Genomic DNA, 16,960 nt, shown 5'->3' with positions numbered 1-16,960 from the left:
ACCACCTCCCATTCATTCATTCATTCATTCATTCATTCATTCATTCATTGTCGTAGTCATTGAGTGCTTGCTGTGCGCAGAGCACTGAACTAAGTGCTTGGGAAGTACAGGTTGGCAACATGTAGAGACGGTCCCTACCCAACAACGGGCTCACAGTCTAGAAGAGGGAGACAGACAACAAAACATGTGGACAGGTGTCAAGTTGTCAGAACAAATAAAATTAAAGCTAAATGCACATCATTAACAAAATAAATAGAATAGTAAATATGTTCAAGTAAAATAAATAGAGTAATAAATCTGTACAAACGTATGTACAGGTGCTGTGGGGAGGGCAAGGAGATAGGGCAGGGAGGATGGGGAGGAGGAGAGAAAAAAGAGGTTCAGTCTGGGAAGGCCTCTTGGAGGAGGTGAGCTCTCAGTAGGAGAGAGCTCAACTCACTCTCCTCATTCACACAACTCCCTCTGGGTCACAGCTTATGATGGGCGTAGGCCTTTGTTCTTGCTTCCATTTTTCCTACCAAGTCTATGGGCACTCTCTCCCACTGGACGGGAAGCCAGAGAAGAGACTGGGGAAATTTGAGCTCAGCCCACTGCAGGCCCTGTGTGGAGCCAGGAAGAGTCCAGAGAGTCCAGAGGCTGGAAAATTGTGGCGGGGGGTGGGAGGGCAGGCAGGATGACAGGGAAAGGGAGGGAGAAATGGCCGGATGGAGCCGGTGGGAACGGTTGAGCCGTTTGGAGCCCCCTTGGAACCAGTCACACTGGGCTCCCTCCCAGACCGAGGATCAGGCCTTGCTGCCAGAGGACACTGACCCTGTGGACCGACGCCAGTGGACACAGCAGCACCTTGAAGCGGCAGACATCCGCAGGGCCCCATCGCTGGCCCTCACGCCACCCCAGGCTGAGCAGGAAACAGATGTGCTGGATGTGAATGCCCGAGGGCCAGGTAGGTGGTGGCCACACAGCCTCCTCCCCCCCAGCTCCCACCCGCGGCACTGACCCATCACTCCCCGGGCAGGGCGGATGTAGGCGCTGCAGGCTGTGAGAGAGGGGACGGTCACAGTGGGGGAGAGCCAGTTGCAGAGCTCAATCCATCCTCATCTCGGCTCCCACGGTTGGATGGGAACGGGCAGGAAGGCAGGGGGAAGACGACATTTCCCACATCTTGGACTGAAGCTGGAAATGCCTTTCTGGGGGCTGTGAGGGTCCGCCTCCCCCAACCCCAGACACAGAGCCCTGCACCTTGGGGCGCTCTGACAAACAGTCACAGCTTGCCCGGACCCCAGGCTGTCCGTGGCTCAAATGGAGATTGCTGTTGCCCCCTCAACATTGCCAGCACCAGCTACCCTGGAAAAACCACTCATGTGCCCCAGAGGACGCTCGCCCGATGGAGGGGTGGACTTGGCCTCTCCTGCCAGGGGGCCAGGAAGCTGGGAGGTCGGCAGGCTCCAGGTTGCCGGGCAGATCTAGGCCTTCCGGGACCCACCCACACCCCAGGGCTGGTTCTGGGTCCCTCAGCTCCAGAAGCAGGTGCCCGCTCTGGGCCAGGGCTGTCCATAGTCGGGGTGGTTGCCATCCCTGGTGGGCTGTCTGTGGAGGACCGCCTCACTCCCCGGCATGCCTCCAGGTAGGGCGCCTCCCCTCTGAAACTGCTCTGCTCTTTCCTCCCTCCCCAGATGGGTGCACCCCCCTGATGCTGGCCTCCCTCAGAGGGGGCAGCTCGGACCCGAGCGATGAGGACGACGAAGACGAAGACTCCCCTGCCAACATCATAACGGACCTGGTCTACCAGGGTGCCAGCCTGCAGGCCCAGACTGACCTCACGGGCGAGATGGCCTTGCATCTTGCAGCCCGCTACTCCAGGGCCGACGCCGCCAAGCGCCTGTTGGATGCGGGGGCTGATGCCAATGCCCAGGACAACATGGGGCGCTGCCCGCTCCACGCAGCTGTGGCAGCCGACGCCCAGGGCGTCTTCCAGGTTGAGAGCTGCAGAGGGGAGGGATGAAGGCTCCCGGTTCCCACAGCCCCCGCCAACCCCCACCAGGCCTCCTCCAGGCCAACTGGCCAGGGCTTCAAGCCTAGATCCCTCAGACGAGCAGCCTTGCAGGTTTTCCCTCTTGGTGCTGGGTCTTTAGAAGGCTCCTAGGGGCTAGGGCCCATGGTGATGTGTGCCGTCTTCCGGGGGAACTCAGGCCTGCCTGGGACTGACTGTGGTCTCCCAAGCCCTTCGAGTCCTCCTTCTACTCCAAATGGACAGATACCCCCAGGCTGTTCCACTTTCTTAGGGGACCGCAGTTCCCCTGACCCGCATTTCCATCTTCCAGATCTTAATCCGCAACCGGGTGACGGATCTGGATGCCCGCATGAATGATGGCACCACCCCTCTGATCCTGGCCGCCCGTCTGGCCGTGGAAGGGATGGTGGCTGAACTGGTCAACTGCCAGGCAGATGTGAACGCTGTGGATGACCACGGTAACGGCTGAGGGGGTGGGCACGCAGGGCTGGGGCCGGGGGAGTCCCAGGCCGTTGGGCCGTGGCAGCCGTGCTTGCCGAGGGTGCCCAGCCCTGAAGCCCCGAGGCTCTGGTGAGGCTGCCGGCCACTGTGAGGCACAGAGAGGCATCGTCGCCCTGATCTGACATTTTTGGGAAGCCGGGAACGGCATTCGCTACTCAGGGGCTGCTGGGAGTTGGGATGGCCAGGAAGGCAGAGGTGGGTGGTGTCCCAGTGTAAGCTGGACCCCTGCAGCAGGCTTGAACTTTTGTGGGCCAGCGGGCTCCGTGCCGCTGGGGTGCAGGATGGGAGTTCCCGGGCTTGGTTGTCCCCTAGCCAGGCCGATCTCCTTGGGCTCCTTGTCCCCTAGGGCAGGGGACTTGCAAACATCGGGCACCTCAGGCCCAGATGCCCCTGCGCTCTCCCAGCTGATGGTGCTTCCTCCCTGCAGGAAAGTCAGCTCTTCACTGGGCAGCCGCTGTCAACAACGTGGAGGCCACGCTTCTGCTGCTGAAGAACGGGGCCAACAGAGACATGCAGGACAACAAGGTAACGCCCTCCCACACACTTTCAGCCTTGGCCCCCGTGACCCTGGACCACCATGGAAAGTCCGCCTGGAGAGGGGACTGAAAGGGCCCTGTGTGGCTTGGGGAGGGGTCGGGGGGGCCTGGGTGAACCTGCCATTCCCCAAATCCCACTCCAGCAGGGTGAGGGGCACCTGTTGGAGCTGGATGGGGCTGAGGGGGTGGTGGTGGAGCGTGCCGGCTCGATACCGGCACAAAGAAATCCCACCTCCCCTCAGCAGAGACTGGGGAAGACAGCACAGAGTGTCTCGGTTCCCTCCCAAAGTAGCGGAAACTGAAAAGATGAGCAGGTTCCAGAGCGGGTTGGGTACAGTCACAGACAGACGAGAGTCCGTCCCAGGTTGCAAGAGAGGCTGAGAAAGTCAGAGGGCAGGCAAGGTCAGGGGTCTGTACGGGCCCATGCATGCTTTTCCCTCTCCAAGCCCCACAGCCTCACCCATCCGGTCCTCCAAACCACATGGGCTCCATCTTTTCCATTAGCCCACAAGCCCCTTCAGGGGTGGGGGTCCGTATCTTTGGTGAGGTCTGGGCAACCCCCGAGAGCCCGGGGGTCTGTCTGAGCAATCTGCCTGCAGCCAGACTGAGCTGAGACGGATGCTTCTTTTGTCACAGGAGGAGACGCCGCTGTTCCTGGCTGCCCGCGAGGGGAGCTACGAGGCTGCCAGGATCCTGCTGGACCACTTTGCCAACCGCGACATCACCGACCACATGGACCGCCTTCCCCGCGACGTGGCCCGCGACCGCATGCACCACGACATCGTGCGTCTGCTGAGCGAGTACAACGTGGCGCACAGCCCGCCGGGCACCGTGCTGGCCGCCGCCCTCTCCCCTGCCGCCCTCTGTGGGCCGAACCGCCCTTTCCTCAACCTGAAGCCCACGCCTGCGGGGAAGAAGCCGCGGAGGCCCAGTGCCAAGAGCGCCATGCCCAGCAGCCTCCCAAACCTGGCCCGGGAGCCCAAGGACCCCCGGGGTGGGGGCCGGAGGAAGAAGGCCCTGGGCGAGAAGGGCCAGCTGTCCGAGAGCTCGGTGACGCTGTCCCCCGTGGATTCCCTGGAGTCCCCACACGCCTACGGGTCCGACGCCACGCCCTCGCCCATGATCACCTCCCCGGGCATCCTGCAGGCCTCCCCGAGCCCACTGCTGGCCCCCAGTGGCCTGCCGGCCCACGCTCAGCACACGATGTCCTTCTCCAGCCTCCACGAGATGCAGCCCCTGGCCCGGGGGGCCGGTCCCGTGCTCCCCTCGGTTAGCCAGCTATTGTCCCACCGCCTCGCCCCACCGGGCGGGGGTGGCGGCGGTCTGGGCCGGCTGCATCCGGTTAACGTCCAAGCCGACTGGATGAGTCGCCTGGATACGAACGAGGCCCAGTACGGTGAAATGTTTGGGAGGGTCCTGGCGCCCGCCGAGGGCCCCTGCCCTAGTGCCGCCCCTCCTGCCGGGCCCGGGCAGCCAGACGGGAAGCAGGCAGCCACCTCCTCACGCGAGCCGCTGCCGCCCATCGTGACTTTCCACCTGCTTCCCAAAGGTGGCGGGGCCCAAGCGGCTGGGCTGCCCCAAGCCGGCTGCCCGCCGGCCATGGCCGGCCCCCTGGGCGGGATGTACCAGATTCCCGACCTGGCCCGTCTGCAGGGAGTGGCCTACCCCACAGCTGTGCTGCCCCAGCAGGATGGGCCGGCCTCCCAGACCGTCCTTCCGGCCTACCACCCGTTCCCAAGTTCCGTGGGCAAGTACCCGACCCCGCCATCCCAGCACAGCTATGCCTCCTCCACGGGGGCGGAGCGGACCCCCAGCCACAACGGGAACCTGCAGGGAGAGCACCCCTACCTGACGCCATCCCCCGAATCTCCAGATCAGTGGTCGAGCTCGTCTCCTCACTCTGCCTCTGATTGGTCGGATGTGACCACCAGCCCCGCCCCTAGGGGTGGGGGCAACAGCCAGCGGGGGCCGGGGGCTCATGGGGCCGAGCCCCCTCCCCGCAGCAACACACAGGTGTTTGCCTAGAGGCCCCGCCTGGCGTGGGCCTCCAGGGCCAGGAATGAAGGTTGTTCAGGGTGGATGTGAAGGAACTCTGGGACCCGGCTCCCTCCGGGGCCGATGCGAGGGGCGGCCTCGCCTCTCCTCTCGGTCGGGGAAGCCCTCCACCCCTCTCGTCTCACGTGCCTGTCCCGAGACTTTCTCTTGTCTGCGGGTGGTGTGGGAGAGGCGGGCAGGAGGGCTGTCTACTCCCTTGCCACCTGCTCCTCCAGCCTGGGACCTGGAAATCCAAGATATGAAGGTGCCGGTGGGGGCAGCTTTCAGTCTGTCCCCTCCGGGAACCCGGCGAGGTCACCCCCCCTGCCTGCCTGTCTGGGCCATCAGCCAGTCCAGCTGGGCCGGTGCTGAGCACTTTGGGGGAAGGTTACCCTGCAGGGAGAACATTCCTCAGCGGAGACTGTGTCCTGGCTTTTGACCAGAGTAACCCCTCCACCACCCTGATGCCCCGCATCGGCCTTTGGCTCCTTGGACCAGCCCATCTCCGGCCAATCCCGGACTGTCACCTCTGCCTGCTTGTGTAGAGTCACTGAGCCGCGGCCCATCCACAAGCACAATCAAACTGGATCGCCGGCTCGTCGGAATCATTCCTGCCGTGAGCAGTCCTGCCCCCGCGGCCTGGGGGGCTCCAGTCTCCCCAAATTGATCTGGGCCTGGGATTCTGGATGTGTTCCGAAGCGGGCTGCCCTAAGCTGTGGGCCCTGGAGGGGAGGGACATGGGGGGCATTCAACTGCGTAGGAGCTCATGTGTTCATGCTTGGATTTTTCAGCCAGTGCTTCCCAAGACTGGTGCTCAATGAGGTCAGAAAACCCTCATCAGTATGCAGCCCCTCACCACTGCCACTGTCACCCGCACCATCACCTCCTGTCCTCGGCACTGTTACCATCACCATCACTGCCAGCATCTAATCCACCCCCTGCAGGCAGGAGGGGCACCGACTTTCTCCTCGCAACTGACAGTCAGCCTTGCCTTTTTTTCAGCTTTCACCCTAGTCCCTGGTCGAGTGCTGTTCCTCAGCAAATGGGAGGAGGAGGAGGAGTCGGTCATCTTGGGGGGGCCCTCCCCTTCGTGCCCCTCAGCCCTACCCTACTGCCAAACTGGGAGACGACCCTCCTGGTTCCCCAGCCCCACTGCTTGCCAAGTCACCGAGCTACTGGGCTCCAAACCCTGATCGGGGCTGGAGATCCCTGCTGCCCAAAGCTACCCAGGTAGGCACTGCCCCCAACCTCCCCAAACCCTGGTCCCCGCCTCATGAACTGCCTTGCCCTTGCCAACCATCCCTGGGCCTCTTCAACCACCCACCTCAAGCAGCTCACTCAAATCGAGGGCCATGTCCCAGAGTCAGGGAGACTGGAGCAAGGGGGACCCTCTCTAGCTCCCTGCCTTTCACTGCATGCTTTTTCCATCAGCCAAGGATGGAGATTTCTTTTCTCCAAGCTGCCACACCCGGCCCCCTCCAATTCATGGCTAAGGAGAGAGGAAACTTTCACCGGTCCCCCTGGATTCCAAGATCGAACTGCATTCCAGCAGTGCCAGTGTTCGCCTGTCCCATACAAGCAGGGCCCCCCCAAGCACTGGGGAAGCACTGGGCCTGGCTCTGCCCCAGTAGGAGGGCTGTCTTCCAACACCAGGAGCCCACAGAGGAGAGGTAGTTTCCTGTGAGGAAACTGCACTCAGGGCCTTAGAAGGGGAGGAGATGAACTCACTAGTGCATGCCCCAAAGCACTAATCTTCCAGGTCAGTCGGAGAGCACCTTCCAGGGCTTCTTAATGGCCCCTTCCAGGGTTTGGGCATGCTTTAATGGACCATTCCAATGGGCAGCCTGGGGCTGTGGGGCGGAGCGGGGAGGGAGGGTTGGTACACCCAGGGTGCCTTACGTTTTCCTGACTCCATCTTAGGTACAGTCTGAGTCTTTCACAATCTACCCAGACTTGGAGTGGACAGGAATCTTCTCGACTCTTCCCTTGGACTTCCCTCCTCTTGACTGTGGGCTGCCAGCCCCAGGTGGCATGTCTGGTGTCCTGGGTGGCCCTGGGCTGGTGGGGGAGGGGAACATTTTTTAATCTGAGACCGAGGTCCGGGCACCAGTGTCCACTGGCGATGCCTACGTGCGGCATTGTTGTCTTTCCTTTAACGTGCCGTCTGTCCACAGAGAACCAAAGGTGGTCTGCTTTTTCGCCTTACTAACTAACCGGAGTACATTGAATGTACATCGGCCGCTGGCAGGGTAGCCTACTAGCAACCCATCAGTCGGCCCGATTGAAACTTTCTGGTACCTCTGACCCCATCCCACCCACCCCTACCAGGTGGCTTAATCGCTCGGTTAGCTCCGAGAACCCCGGTAACTGCAAAACGACCGCATTTTCCTGGCAATAGCCAGGAGAAGGCTCAACTCGTCTTTCCTGTTGTGTTATTCCTGAAGTAGTTGCTATGAGACTTCTACGGAAGCATTTTTATCACAAAATAAAAAGGTTACTTACATGTCCATGAAGTGTCATGTTGCTCTGCTGCCCAGTCCATTCCCAGGGATTCCCAGCATCATCCAGGCCTGACTGGCAAGCCCCCGGCCCCCAATTTTGGTTTCTTATAGGTCTTCTTGGGGCAGGAGGCAGCCTGAGTCTGCCCCAGTAGCCAGGTCCATTTTATTCTCATTTGGCTGCTAGGAAGCTTTAAATCTAAGCCAAGCTGATGGACAGCTCCCTTTGGAGGGAGAAGTTGACCTCCTCTGTTGGCTCCACTGCCGTGGCAGTATGGCCGCCTGCCTTTGATAGGGAAAGCGCGGCTGAAAGCGCTTTCTCAGATTAGATTGTTTTCTGCCAAAAAATTGAATGAGGTGTGACTGTCAGCGGACATCCTTTGAATGAAGTTGTTCATGTTCTCAATCCATGCCCGTGGGTGGTTGCTTACTGTTAGGGATAGGTCCCATCCAGGCATGTGGAGCTTGCCACAGTTTAGTGCCAAAGCCAAATTGGGGGGGGGGGGGAGGTTGAATTCCAAAGCCTGCTCCCTCCCATCCCCCGATTTGGTTCTCTGGTGAGCAAAGCGCATGCAGCATTTGGAGTTTTTAACTGTTCCTATCGATGACCGTCACTGTCACATCACACTCCTGATGGGGTGCTTTGTGTAGCAGAGAAATGGTCTCAGGGTAAGGAGGGCCACCCTAGGAGCTGGGCAGGCGGGGGAGTCGAGAGTGGAGTAGACAGCGTGACACCAGGCGAGGCAGGCTGGCCTGAGGGACAGTCCCTGGAGACAGGGCTGAGGATACTCGGAGGCCTGCCCTCCCTCCTCGGAACAGAGGCTGGGATTGGGCCTTCACGATGGGTCTGGAGATGGAGTGACTGTCTGGTGAGGCTGTGCTGCCCCTGAAACAACCGGCCGTGTACACAGATGTCCGGTCACTTGACTGCTCCAAGACTGGACTAATAAATGCTCCTTAAGATGGGAGGGGGCGCGGGAAGTGGTCTGCAATTTTCTAAATTTAAATTTTCTCTGTGGAAGTGGAGAAATTCAGAGAAACAGCATAGCCTAGTGGAAAGAGCACAGGTCTGGGAGGCAGAGGACCTGGGTTCTAATCCCAGCTCTGCCAGTTGCTTGCTGTGTGACCTTGGGCAAATCACTGCTCTGTGCCTCAGTTATTTTATCTGTAAAATGGGGATTAAATCTTCCTGAGCTCCATGTAGGACAGGGACTGTGTCCAACCTGATAAACTACATCTATCCCAGTGCTTCTGCTGTGGGCAGGGATTGTCTCTATTGCTGAATTGCACTTTCCAAGCGCTTAGTACAGTGCTCTGCACACACTAAGCACGCAATAAATATGAATGAATGAATGGTCCAGTGGATAGAGCACAGAACTGGGAGTCAGAAGGACCTGGGTTTTAGTCCTGACTCTGCCACTCGTCTGCTGTGTGACTTTGGGCAAGTCACTTAACTTCTCTGTGCCTCAGTTACCTCATCTGAAAAATGGGAATAACATTGTGAGCTACATGTGGGACCCAGACTGTGTCAACTGCATCCAACCTGATTAGCTTGTATCTACCCCAGTGTTTAGAACAGTGCTTGGCACAGAGAAAGTACTTAATACCACTTAAAAAATAAAGCTTTTGAGGAGGCTACAGCAGGCCCTTTTACTGAAGACTAAACCGCTACTGCCATGGCCAGCATACCGATTTATTTTTGTTTTCCGGATGTGAGAAAGTCAGATTTCAAAGCTTTATCTGGTTTTGATTGGAAAGTGAAAACAAATTTGATCAGAATGAAGTTTTCAGTTGCAATTGTAGTCGTGTATCAGAATGTCAATTCCGATTCAAGAATAGCTTCCTTTCCCCGTTTTTCATCGTAGCTGAAACCAAAGGGTTCCCACCCCCTGAAACAGTCAACCAATCAATTAATCCATAATATTTACTGAGTGTCTAGTGGGGGCAGAGCACTGTACTAAACACTCGGGTCAGTACAATACAACGAATAGACCTGATCCCTGCCCATAAAGACTTTAGAAACTTGGAGTCAGGTCTCCCTCTCCTCTCTTCCCCCTGGCACATCTTAGTCATCTTGGCTTGAGGGCAACCCAGGAGCTTTCTCAGGTGTCGGTGCCCCTGTGGCTCCTCCTCTCATTGGGTCCCTACCCTGCCACCCGTCAGACCTCCTTCTTCAGATCCCATCTCCTTTTTGTATTTGGGCTTATTTGCACTGACGGGTTTACGTTCTTCTCATCCATTCCTCCTCCCTCAGCCTCCCCTCTCCGGCTTTATTCATCTTTCTCTGCCTCCCCCCTCTCCATCCCTCCCCTTTCAGTCTCTCTTCCTTCCGCTTCCCTCATCCTTACCCTCCTTCCTCCTTCTTCTCTCCCTCCCCTCCTCTCCTCACCCCGCACACTTGGCTCGTCCTCCCCCCGGCTCCCCTCTTACTTCCACCCTCCTTCCTCGTCCTCCTCTCCGTTCCCTCTTCCCACCCACCCCTCTCTCCTATTCTCACCCTTCGGCCTCCCTCCCTCCCGTTTCCCTCTTCCTTAGCATTTATTAAGCGCTTACTCTGTGCAAAGCGCTGTTCTAAGCGCTGGTGAGGTCACGAGGTAATGAGATTGTCCCCACGGGGGGCTCACAGTCTTAACCCCCATTTTGCAGGTGAAGGAGCTGAGGCCCAGAGGAGCGAAGTGACTTGCCCAAAGTCGCACGGCTGACAAGTGGCAGGGCCGGGATTTGAACCCATGGCCTCTGGCTCCAAAGCCCGTGCTTTTTCCACTGAGCCACGCTGCTTCCTTTCTCCTCCTCTCTCCTTCCCGCCCCCTTTAATTCCTGCTTCCTTCCTTTCCCATCCTCCTCCTCTCCGTCCCTCAGCCTCCAGCCTCCTTTGCCCCCGCCGCGCCCCTTCCCTCCGGCCGTCGACCGTTTCCCGTCCGAGCGCGCAGATCCCCTCAGCAGCCGGCAGGCGGCGCAAGCGCAGGCGCGGGAGGCGGAGGCAACGTTGAGGCGCAGATTCCGCGGCGGGGCCATGGGGCCGTCGAGGCCCGCGCTCCTGCTGCTGGGCCTGGGCTGCCTCCTCGCCGCCCCCGAGCCCGACCCGTGGGGCTTCTCCCCGTCCGAAGTGGTCACCCCCGAGAAGCTGACCCCCCGCGGCGGGGAGGCCCAGGAGCCCGGCCGGCTGACCTACCTGCTGCCCCTCGACGGCCGGAGGCACGTGCTGCACCTGCGCCCCAAGCAGCTCCTGCTGCCCCGACGTCTGCCCGTCTTCACCTTCACGGCCCGGGGCGAGCTGGTGGAGGAGCAGCCCCCCGTGCCCCACGACTGCTACTACCGCGGGGCCGTGGAGGGCGCCCCGGACTCCCTGGCCACCTTCAGCACCTGCTCCCGGGGGCTCTGGGGGATGCTGCAGCTGCACGGCCGCCTCTACCAGGTGGAGCCCCTGCCGGCCTCCGCCACCTTCGAGCACCGGGTGTCCCGGCTTGACGACCGGCAGCCGGGCAACTGGACCTGCGGCCTCACCGACGAGGAGATCGCCCGCCAGGCGGCCCAGCTCCGGCTGCCGGCCTCCTCCCGACAACTTTACTGGCACGACTCCTACATACACCCCAAGTACGTGGAGCTGGCCGTGGCGGTGGACAACGACAGGTACAGATTCAGGGGAAGCAATTTATCCACAGTCATCCAGGACACTATTCAAATCATCAGTTATATGGACTCGTACTTTGAGAAGATGAAAGCGCACATCTTTCTGAAAGCCTTGGAGGTCTGGACTGACAATGACAAAGTGAATACGAGTCACAAAAAATTAAGTAGAATACTTGGCGAATTTTCAGCTTACCAGGACAAAGTTCTGTATCCTCGTACCCAACATGACTTCGCGCATTTATTTGTGCGTAGGTATCATCCCGATGCCATGGGCTGGGCCTTCGTGGGTTCCGCCTGCATGAGAAAGTACATGGCGTCCACATCCATACTGCCGGGACCACATCTGATCGTTCCGTCTCTCTACTCCGCTCACGAAGTGGGCCATGGCTGCGGCCTGGGCCACGATTACCGATTCTGTCAATGTTCGGGTAAAAGATGTATCATGTTCAGCAGGGGCGGCACTCCTAAAGGGGGCTTCAGTAACTGCAGTTTCAATTATTTTTTCAATTTTGTGAGCAAGACTGGCTCCTGTCTCAACAATGTCCCTGTAGCGGGATTTGTGGAAGGCAGATGCGGTAACAAAGTGGTGGAAGAGGGAGAGCAATGTGATTGTGGATCAGAGAGTGAGTGTAAGAGAGATGCCTGTTGCCGGCCCGACTGCACATTGAGCCCTGGGGCCCAGTGCATTTCTGGGACGTGCTGCAGACGGTGTCAGTTCGTTCCAGCCAAAGTCATTTGTCGACAGAGGCAAAGTGAATGTGATCTCGAAGAGTACTGTAATGGGACCTCGAATTTGTGTCCAGAAGATGTGTACAAGCTGGATGGAACCCCGTGTAGTGATGGCGCCGTCTGTTACCACGGCGGTTGTCATTCCCGCTTGCGGCAGTGCAGAAACCTTTTTGGTAAAGAAGCTAAGACTGCTCCACTACTGTGCTATAAGGAGGTGAACGAAAAGGTCGACCGATTTGGGAACTGCGGCCTTTCAGGGCGCAGTTACAAAAAGTGTTCGGTTCGGGATATGTTGTGTGGAAGAGTGCAGTGTATCAATGTGATGACCGTCCCTTCTATGCCGGACCATACGTCAGTCATTCAAACTCACGTGAAGGCCAGCGATACTACGTGCTGGGGGACGGACTACCACGTATCCATGCACACACTGAGAATCGCCGATATCGGGGATATCAAAGATGGCACCTTCTGCGGCACTGGCTTGATATGCATTAACAGGACCTGCCTCAATATGTCTCTCCTCAATTACAACTACGAACCTCAAATGTGTAACCATCGAGGGGTGTTCAACAGCAAGAGAAACTGCCACTGCGATTATGGCTGGGAGCCTCCATTCTGTGAGACTCCCGGGGAAGGAGGGAGTGTTGACAGCGGCCCTGTGGGCATACCCCCTGATGAAAAGATGTATGAAATTTGGCCCGTTTTCATCATCCGGAGCATTCTTTTTCCTGTCTTGTTGATCGTGACCTCTGTGAAGTGTATAACATTTTGTAAAAATTTTAACCGTTAAAAAGCAAAAAGAAAGAAACACCCAAAGTTCCAAATGAACCAGAACATTTGGAATAATCCAAAAAGTGCCTAGATCTTTGTTCTCCAACAAGCTCTGAAGTTACTGCCTAAGGCCTTTTGGCCGACGGCAGAACTGTTGTTACTTCCAGTGTGATTATTTTGATTTATTTGTGTTCTCATGATTTTATAATTTATCTGCTTTGTGTTGGAAAATAAAATGGAATTTTGTGTTGTGATGAGTAAAACTTATAGAGCTTCCTAGTGTGTTGTAGCTCCCAAATTTCATATGGGAGGGAGACGAGGGGATTCTAAGCCTGTGATTTAACTACAGAATCCTGGTTGCTGACAGAACCTTCCAGAGATCCTTCAGGCGAGAGGCACTTCTCAACACCTCTAGCAGATGGGAGCATTGTCCGTAGGTGAGGAACTCTGAAACCCGGAGGCCATGTGCCAGCCTCTCCACCACAACTATTTGACCACAAGCATTTGCAAAAGTATGGAAAGTCAAAGCCCTGCTTTGACTCCTATTCGTTCAACCTTCACGCCATCGCTAAAATCCACCCTTCCCTCTCCATCCAAACTGCTACCATGTTAATCCAAGCACTTTAACCTATCCCACCTTGATTACTGTATCAGCCTCCTTGCTGGGCTCCCCGCCTCCTGTCTCTCCCATCCCAGTCATTACTTCACTCTGCTGCCCGGATCATTTTTCCACAGAAACGTTCAGTCCATTTTTCCCCACTCCTCAAGAACCTCCAGGAGTGGCCAATCCACCCCTGCATCAATCAGAAACTCCTCACCATGGGCTTAAAAGCACTCAATCACCTTGCCCCTTCTGCTTCACCTTGCTTTTTTCCCTACTACAATCCAGCCCCCGCACTTTGCTCCTCTAATGCTAACCTCACTGTACCTCAGTTTCATCTATCTTGCCACTGACCTCTTTGAAAAATTAGTCCACACACACTAGTGAGAATGGGAAAGTACATACAGAGAGACAGTGCATACAGAAACATTCACAGGAATCAATCAATCGATCAATTATATTTATTGAGCATTTATTATTTGCAAAGCACTGTACTAAGCATTTGGGAGAATATAATGTAACAGAGTTGGCAGACATGTTCCCTTCCCACATCGCGCTTACAATCTTGAGGAAAAAGAGGTACTTGAAGACCACCTTGAAAGCGATACCCAAGCTAAGAATCACTTGAATTTGTAGAGAGCATTTAACTGCTAAAGCCCATTCCAGTTACTATCTCATATGTGCTCTCACAATATCCCTATGAGGTAGGGAGCAGCAGCCGTTAGATATAGTATTACTTCTACTACTACTACTAATAATAATAATATTTGTTAAGCACTTACTCTGTGTCAAGCATTGGGGTAGAGCCCAGATAATCAGATTGGACCCAGTCCCTGTCCCATACAGGGCTCACTGTCTAAGTAGGAGGTAGGACAGATATTTAAGTCCTATTTTATAGCTCTTTCTTAGGTTCTAGTCAGTGCCAGGTACTGCAGTCTGCTCTGGAGTGAATGCAGGAAAAACAGTCCAGTCACAGTCCTCATTCCCACAAGAGTCTCACAGTCTGGATGTGAATGGGCAGACACCTAGAAGAGACCAATACATCACAAGCAACGGCAGCATCTAAGAACACAGGAATCTTGAAGATAAAAGGCAACATAGGGAAAAGGGTGATCTGGGAAGAGAGCAGTCCTGAAGTTCAGCAGTCTTTGCTTCCAGACTGCCACAACTTCCCCAACATTCGCCCATGGGAAAGAACAGCCATTTCCATCTCAAGCCTCCTGGTGAGTGGGGATTGCGGGAAGATTGAACTCCGGAGGTGATGGGTGTGGGGAGGGGATGATTGCTGTGAGCTGAAAGGGTCCCCTGGAGGTCATGATGGCATGGAACCTCTGCACAGGTGGACTCCAACTTAATTTCCCTGTTTTACAGGTAAGTGGGCAGGATTGTGTCTCGTTATGATGTTCTGCAGTACTCTCCCAAGTGCTTAGTACCGCGTCCTGAACGCAGTAAGTGCTCAATAAATGCGATCAATTGAATGATTGTTTTGATAGATACAGAAAACAAAAGGATAGCCACATATATGAAAAGTAGGAAGCTGTCTAGGAAATCAGCAGGGTACTTAGTGAAAGTGGAGTGCATTTATGGATGTAATGAAGCTAGCTGAAAGACTCAGGGGATCCTTTAGCTCTGCCTTTACTGAGGAAAATGTTAGAACTTCCCCCACCCATATACTATTTTGTAGCTGATAGGTCAGAGGACCTGGATCAGATTGTGAGAACCGCACATAATGTTCTAGACTGAGAGGATATAACTTGATGCAAACAAATCTGTGGCACTAATGGATAACCACATAGAGCTGCAGTTGTGGCCAGGGAGAAAGGCTATCATAGTCTCATCAGAGAACCAACATTTACTGGGTTTTAAAGGCTTCTGTAGCCATCGCAGTTGTGTATCTATCTGAGTCTCAATCCAGAACCAAGGCTAACCACCCATCCTATTCTCTTGTTTTAATTGAGAGTCTTATGGGCAGGGAACGTGTCCACTACGACTTGAGAAGCAGCATGGCTCAGTGGAAAGAGCAAGGGCTTTGGAATCAGAGGTCATGGGTTCAAAATCCCAGCTCCGCCAATTGTCAGCTGTGTGACTTTGGGCAAGTCACTTAACTTCTCTGTGCCTCAGTTACCTCATCTTTAAAAATGGGGAGTAAGACTGTGAGCCCCCCGTGGGACACTTGATCACCTTGTAATCTCCCCAGCGCTTAGAACAGTGCTTTGCACATAGTAAGCACTTAATAAATGCCATGATTATTATTATGATTATTAGTACTAATACTGTTGTATTGTAGTCCCCCAGACTCATAGTACAGTGCTCTGCACACAGTAAGTCCTCAATCATACCATTGATTGAATTAACAAAGGGTCCCCTTCCCAAGGGAAACATTCAACCCATAGACATTCTCTTAGTCCATCGTATTTACCGTGAGCCTACACTCGGTGGAGCACCATCACTAAGCACTTGACCAGCACAGTGGAATAAATAGGCAGGATCCCTGCCCACAAAGGGTTTATAATTTAGGAGTCAGGCCTCAGGCTCCATCCTTCCCACTGGCACGGCTTAGTCCTCCTAGTCCACAGCTTTGCCAAGTTTCTGGGCCCCCAGAGCTGCTCTCATTCATTCATTCATTCATTCATTCAATAGTATTTATTGAGCACTTACTGTGTGCAGAACACCATACTAAGCGCTTGGAAAGTCCAATTCAGCAGCAGATACAGACAATCCCTACCCAACAACAGTCTCACAGTCTACAGGGGGGAGACAGACGATAAAACAAAACAAGTAGACAGGCAACATTAGCATCCGAATAGATAAATAGAATTATAGCTATACATACATCACTAATGAAATAAATAGAATAATAAATATGTACAAATATACACCAGTGCTGTGGGGTAGGGAAAGGGGTAGAGCAGAGGGAGGGAGTCGGGGTGATGGGGAGGGCAGGAGGAGCAGAGGAAAAGGGGGGCTCAGTCTGGGAGGGCCTCCTGGAGGAGGTGAGCTCTCAGTAGGGCTTTGAAGAGAGCTAGTTTGGCAAATGTGAGGAAGGAGGGCATTCCAAGCCAGAGGTAGGACGTGGGCTGGAGTGGTCGACTTGCCCCCAGGTCACCCAGCAGGTAAGGGGAAGAGCCAGAATTAGAACCCGGGGTTTCAGGTCTGGGCTGTTTCCACTGGTTAAGAGAATGTGGCAGCTCCATAGGAGGAAAACACTCTTCTTTGTGGTCTTTTTTAAAAAATGGTATTTGCTAAGTGCTTGCTATGTACCAGGCATTGTACCAAGCACTGGGGGAAATACAAGCAAATTGGGTTGGACACAGTCCCTGTCCCACACGGGGTTCGCTTATTATGTGCCAGGCATTGTACTAAGTTCTGGGGAAGAGACAAGTTATCCAGGTTCGACACAGTTCCTGTCCCACATGGGGCTCGCAGTCTTTATCCTCATTTTATAGTGGAGGGAGCTGAGGCCCAGAGAAGTTAATAATAATTGCGGTATTCATTGTTGTTTTTGTTTTAATATGGCATTTGTTAAAGCACTTACTATGTGCCAGGCACTGTACTAAGTGCTGGGGAAGACACAGCTAATACAATCACTCATCCTCTCCCTTCTGGATGGCTGCATCAGCCTCCTTGCTGACCTCCCAGCCTCCTGTCT

At 55.3% G+C, this 16,960-nt stretch overlaps 2 protein-coding genes across 2 annotated transcripts in view; both read left to right on the top strand.

The window, feature by feature from the left end:
- Positions 1–7,589, top strand: part of NOTCH2 (notch receptor 2) — an 87,503-nt gene extending 79,914 nt beyond the window's left edge. Inside the window, exons 30-34 of the mRNA XM_038757680.1 lie at positions 775–943; positions 1,674–1,975; positions 2,322–2,469; positions 2,940–3,037; positions 3,685–7,589. Coding sequence (XP_038613608.1) covers positions 775–943; positions 1,674–1,975; positions 2,322–2,469; positions 2,940–3,037; positions 3,685–5,073 — 2,106 coding nt within the window. The 3' untranslated portion in view covers positions 5,074–7,589. The remainder of the gene's footprint in view (positions 1–774; positions 944–1,673; positions 1,976–2,321; positions 2,470–2,939; positions 3,038–3,684) is intronic.
- A 2,834-nt stretch (positions 7,590–10,423) lies between these two features.
- LOC119938289 (disintegrin and metalloproteinase domain-containing protein 30-like) lies at positions 10,424–12,985 on the top strand. The gene has a single exon (XM_038758065.1). It carries the CDS (start codon positions 10,594–10,596, stop codon positions 12,727–12,729), a length of 2,136 nt encoding a protein of 711 aa, XP_038613993.1. The 5' UTR covers positions 10,424–10,593; the 3' UTR covers positions 12,730–12,985.
- Positions 12,986–16,960: the final 3,975 nt, after the last annotated feature.

The sequence above is a fragment of the Tachyglossus aculeatus genome, chromosome 16, assembly GCF_015852505.1.
Source record: "Tachyglossus aculeatus isolate mTacAcu1 chromosome 16, mTacAcu1.pri, whole genome shotgun sequence".
NCBI classification, from domain to species: domain Eukaryota; kingdom Metazoa; phylum Chordata; class Mammalia; order Monotremata; family Tachyglossidae; genus Tachyglossus; species Tachyglossus aculeatus.
The sequence above is the reverse complement of the archived record's forward strand: the minus strand, read 5'-3'. Positions and strand labels throughout refer to the sequence as shown.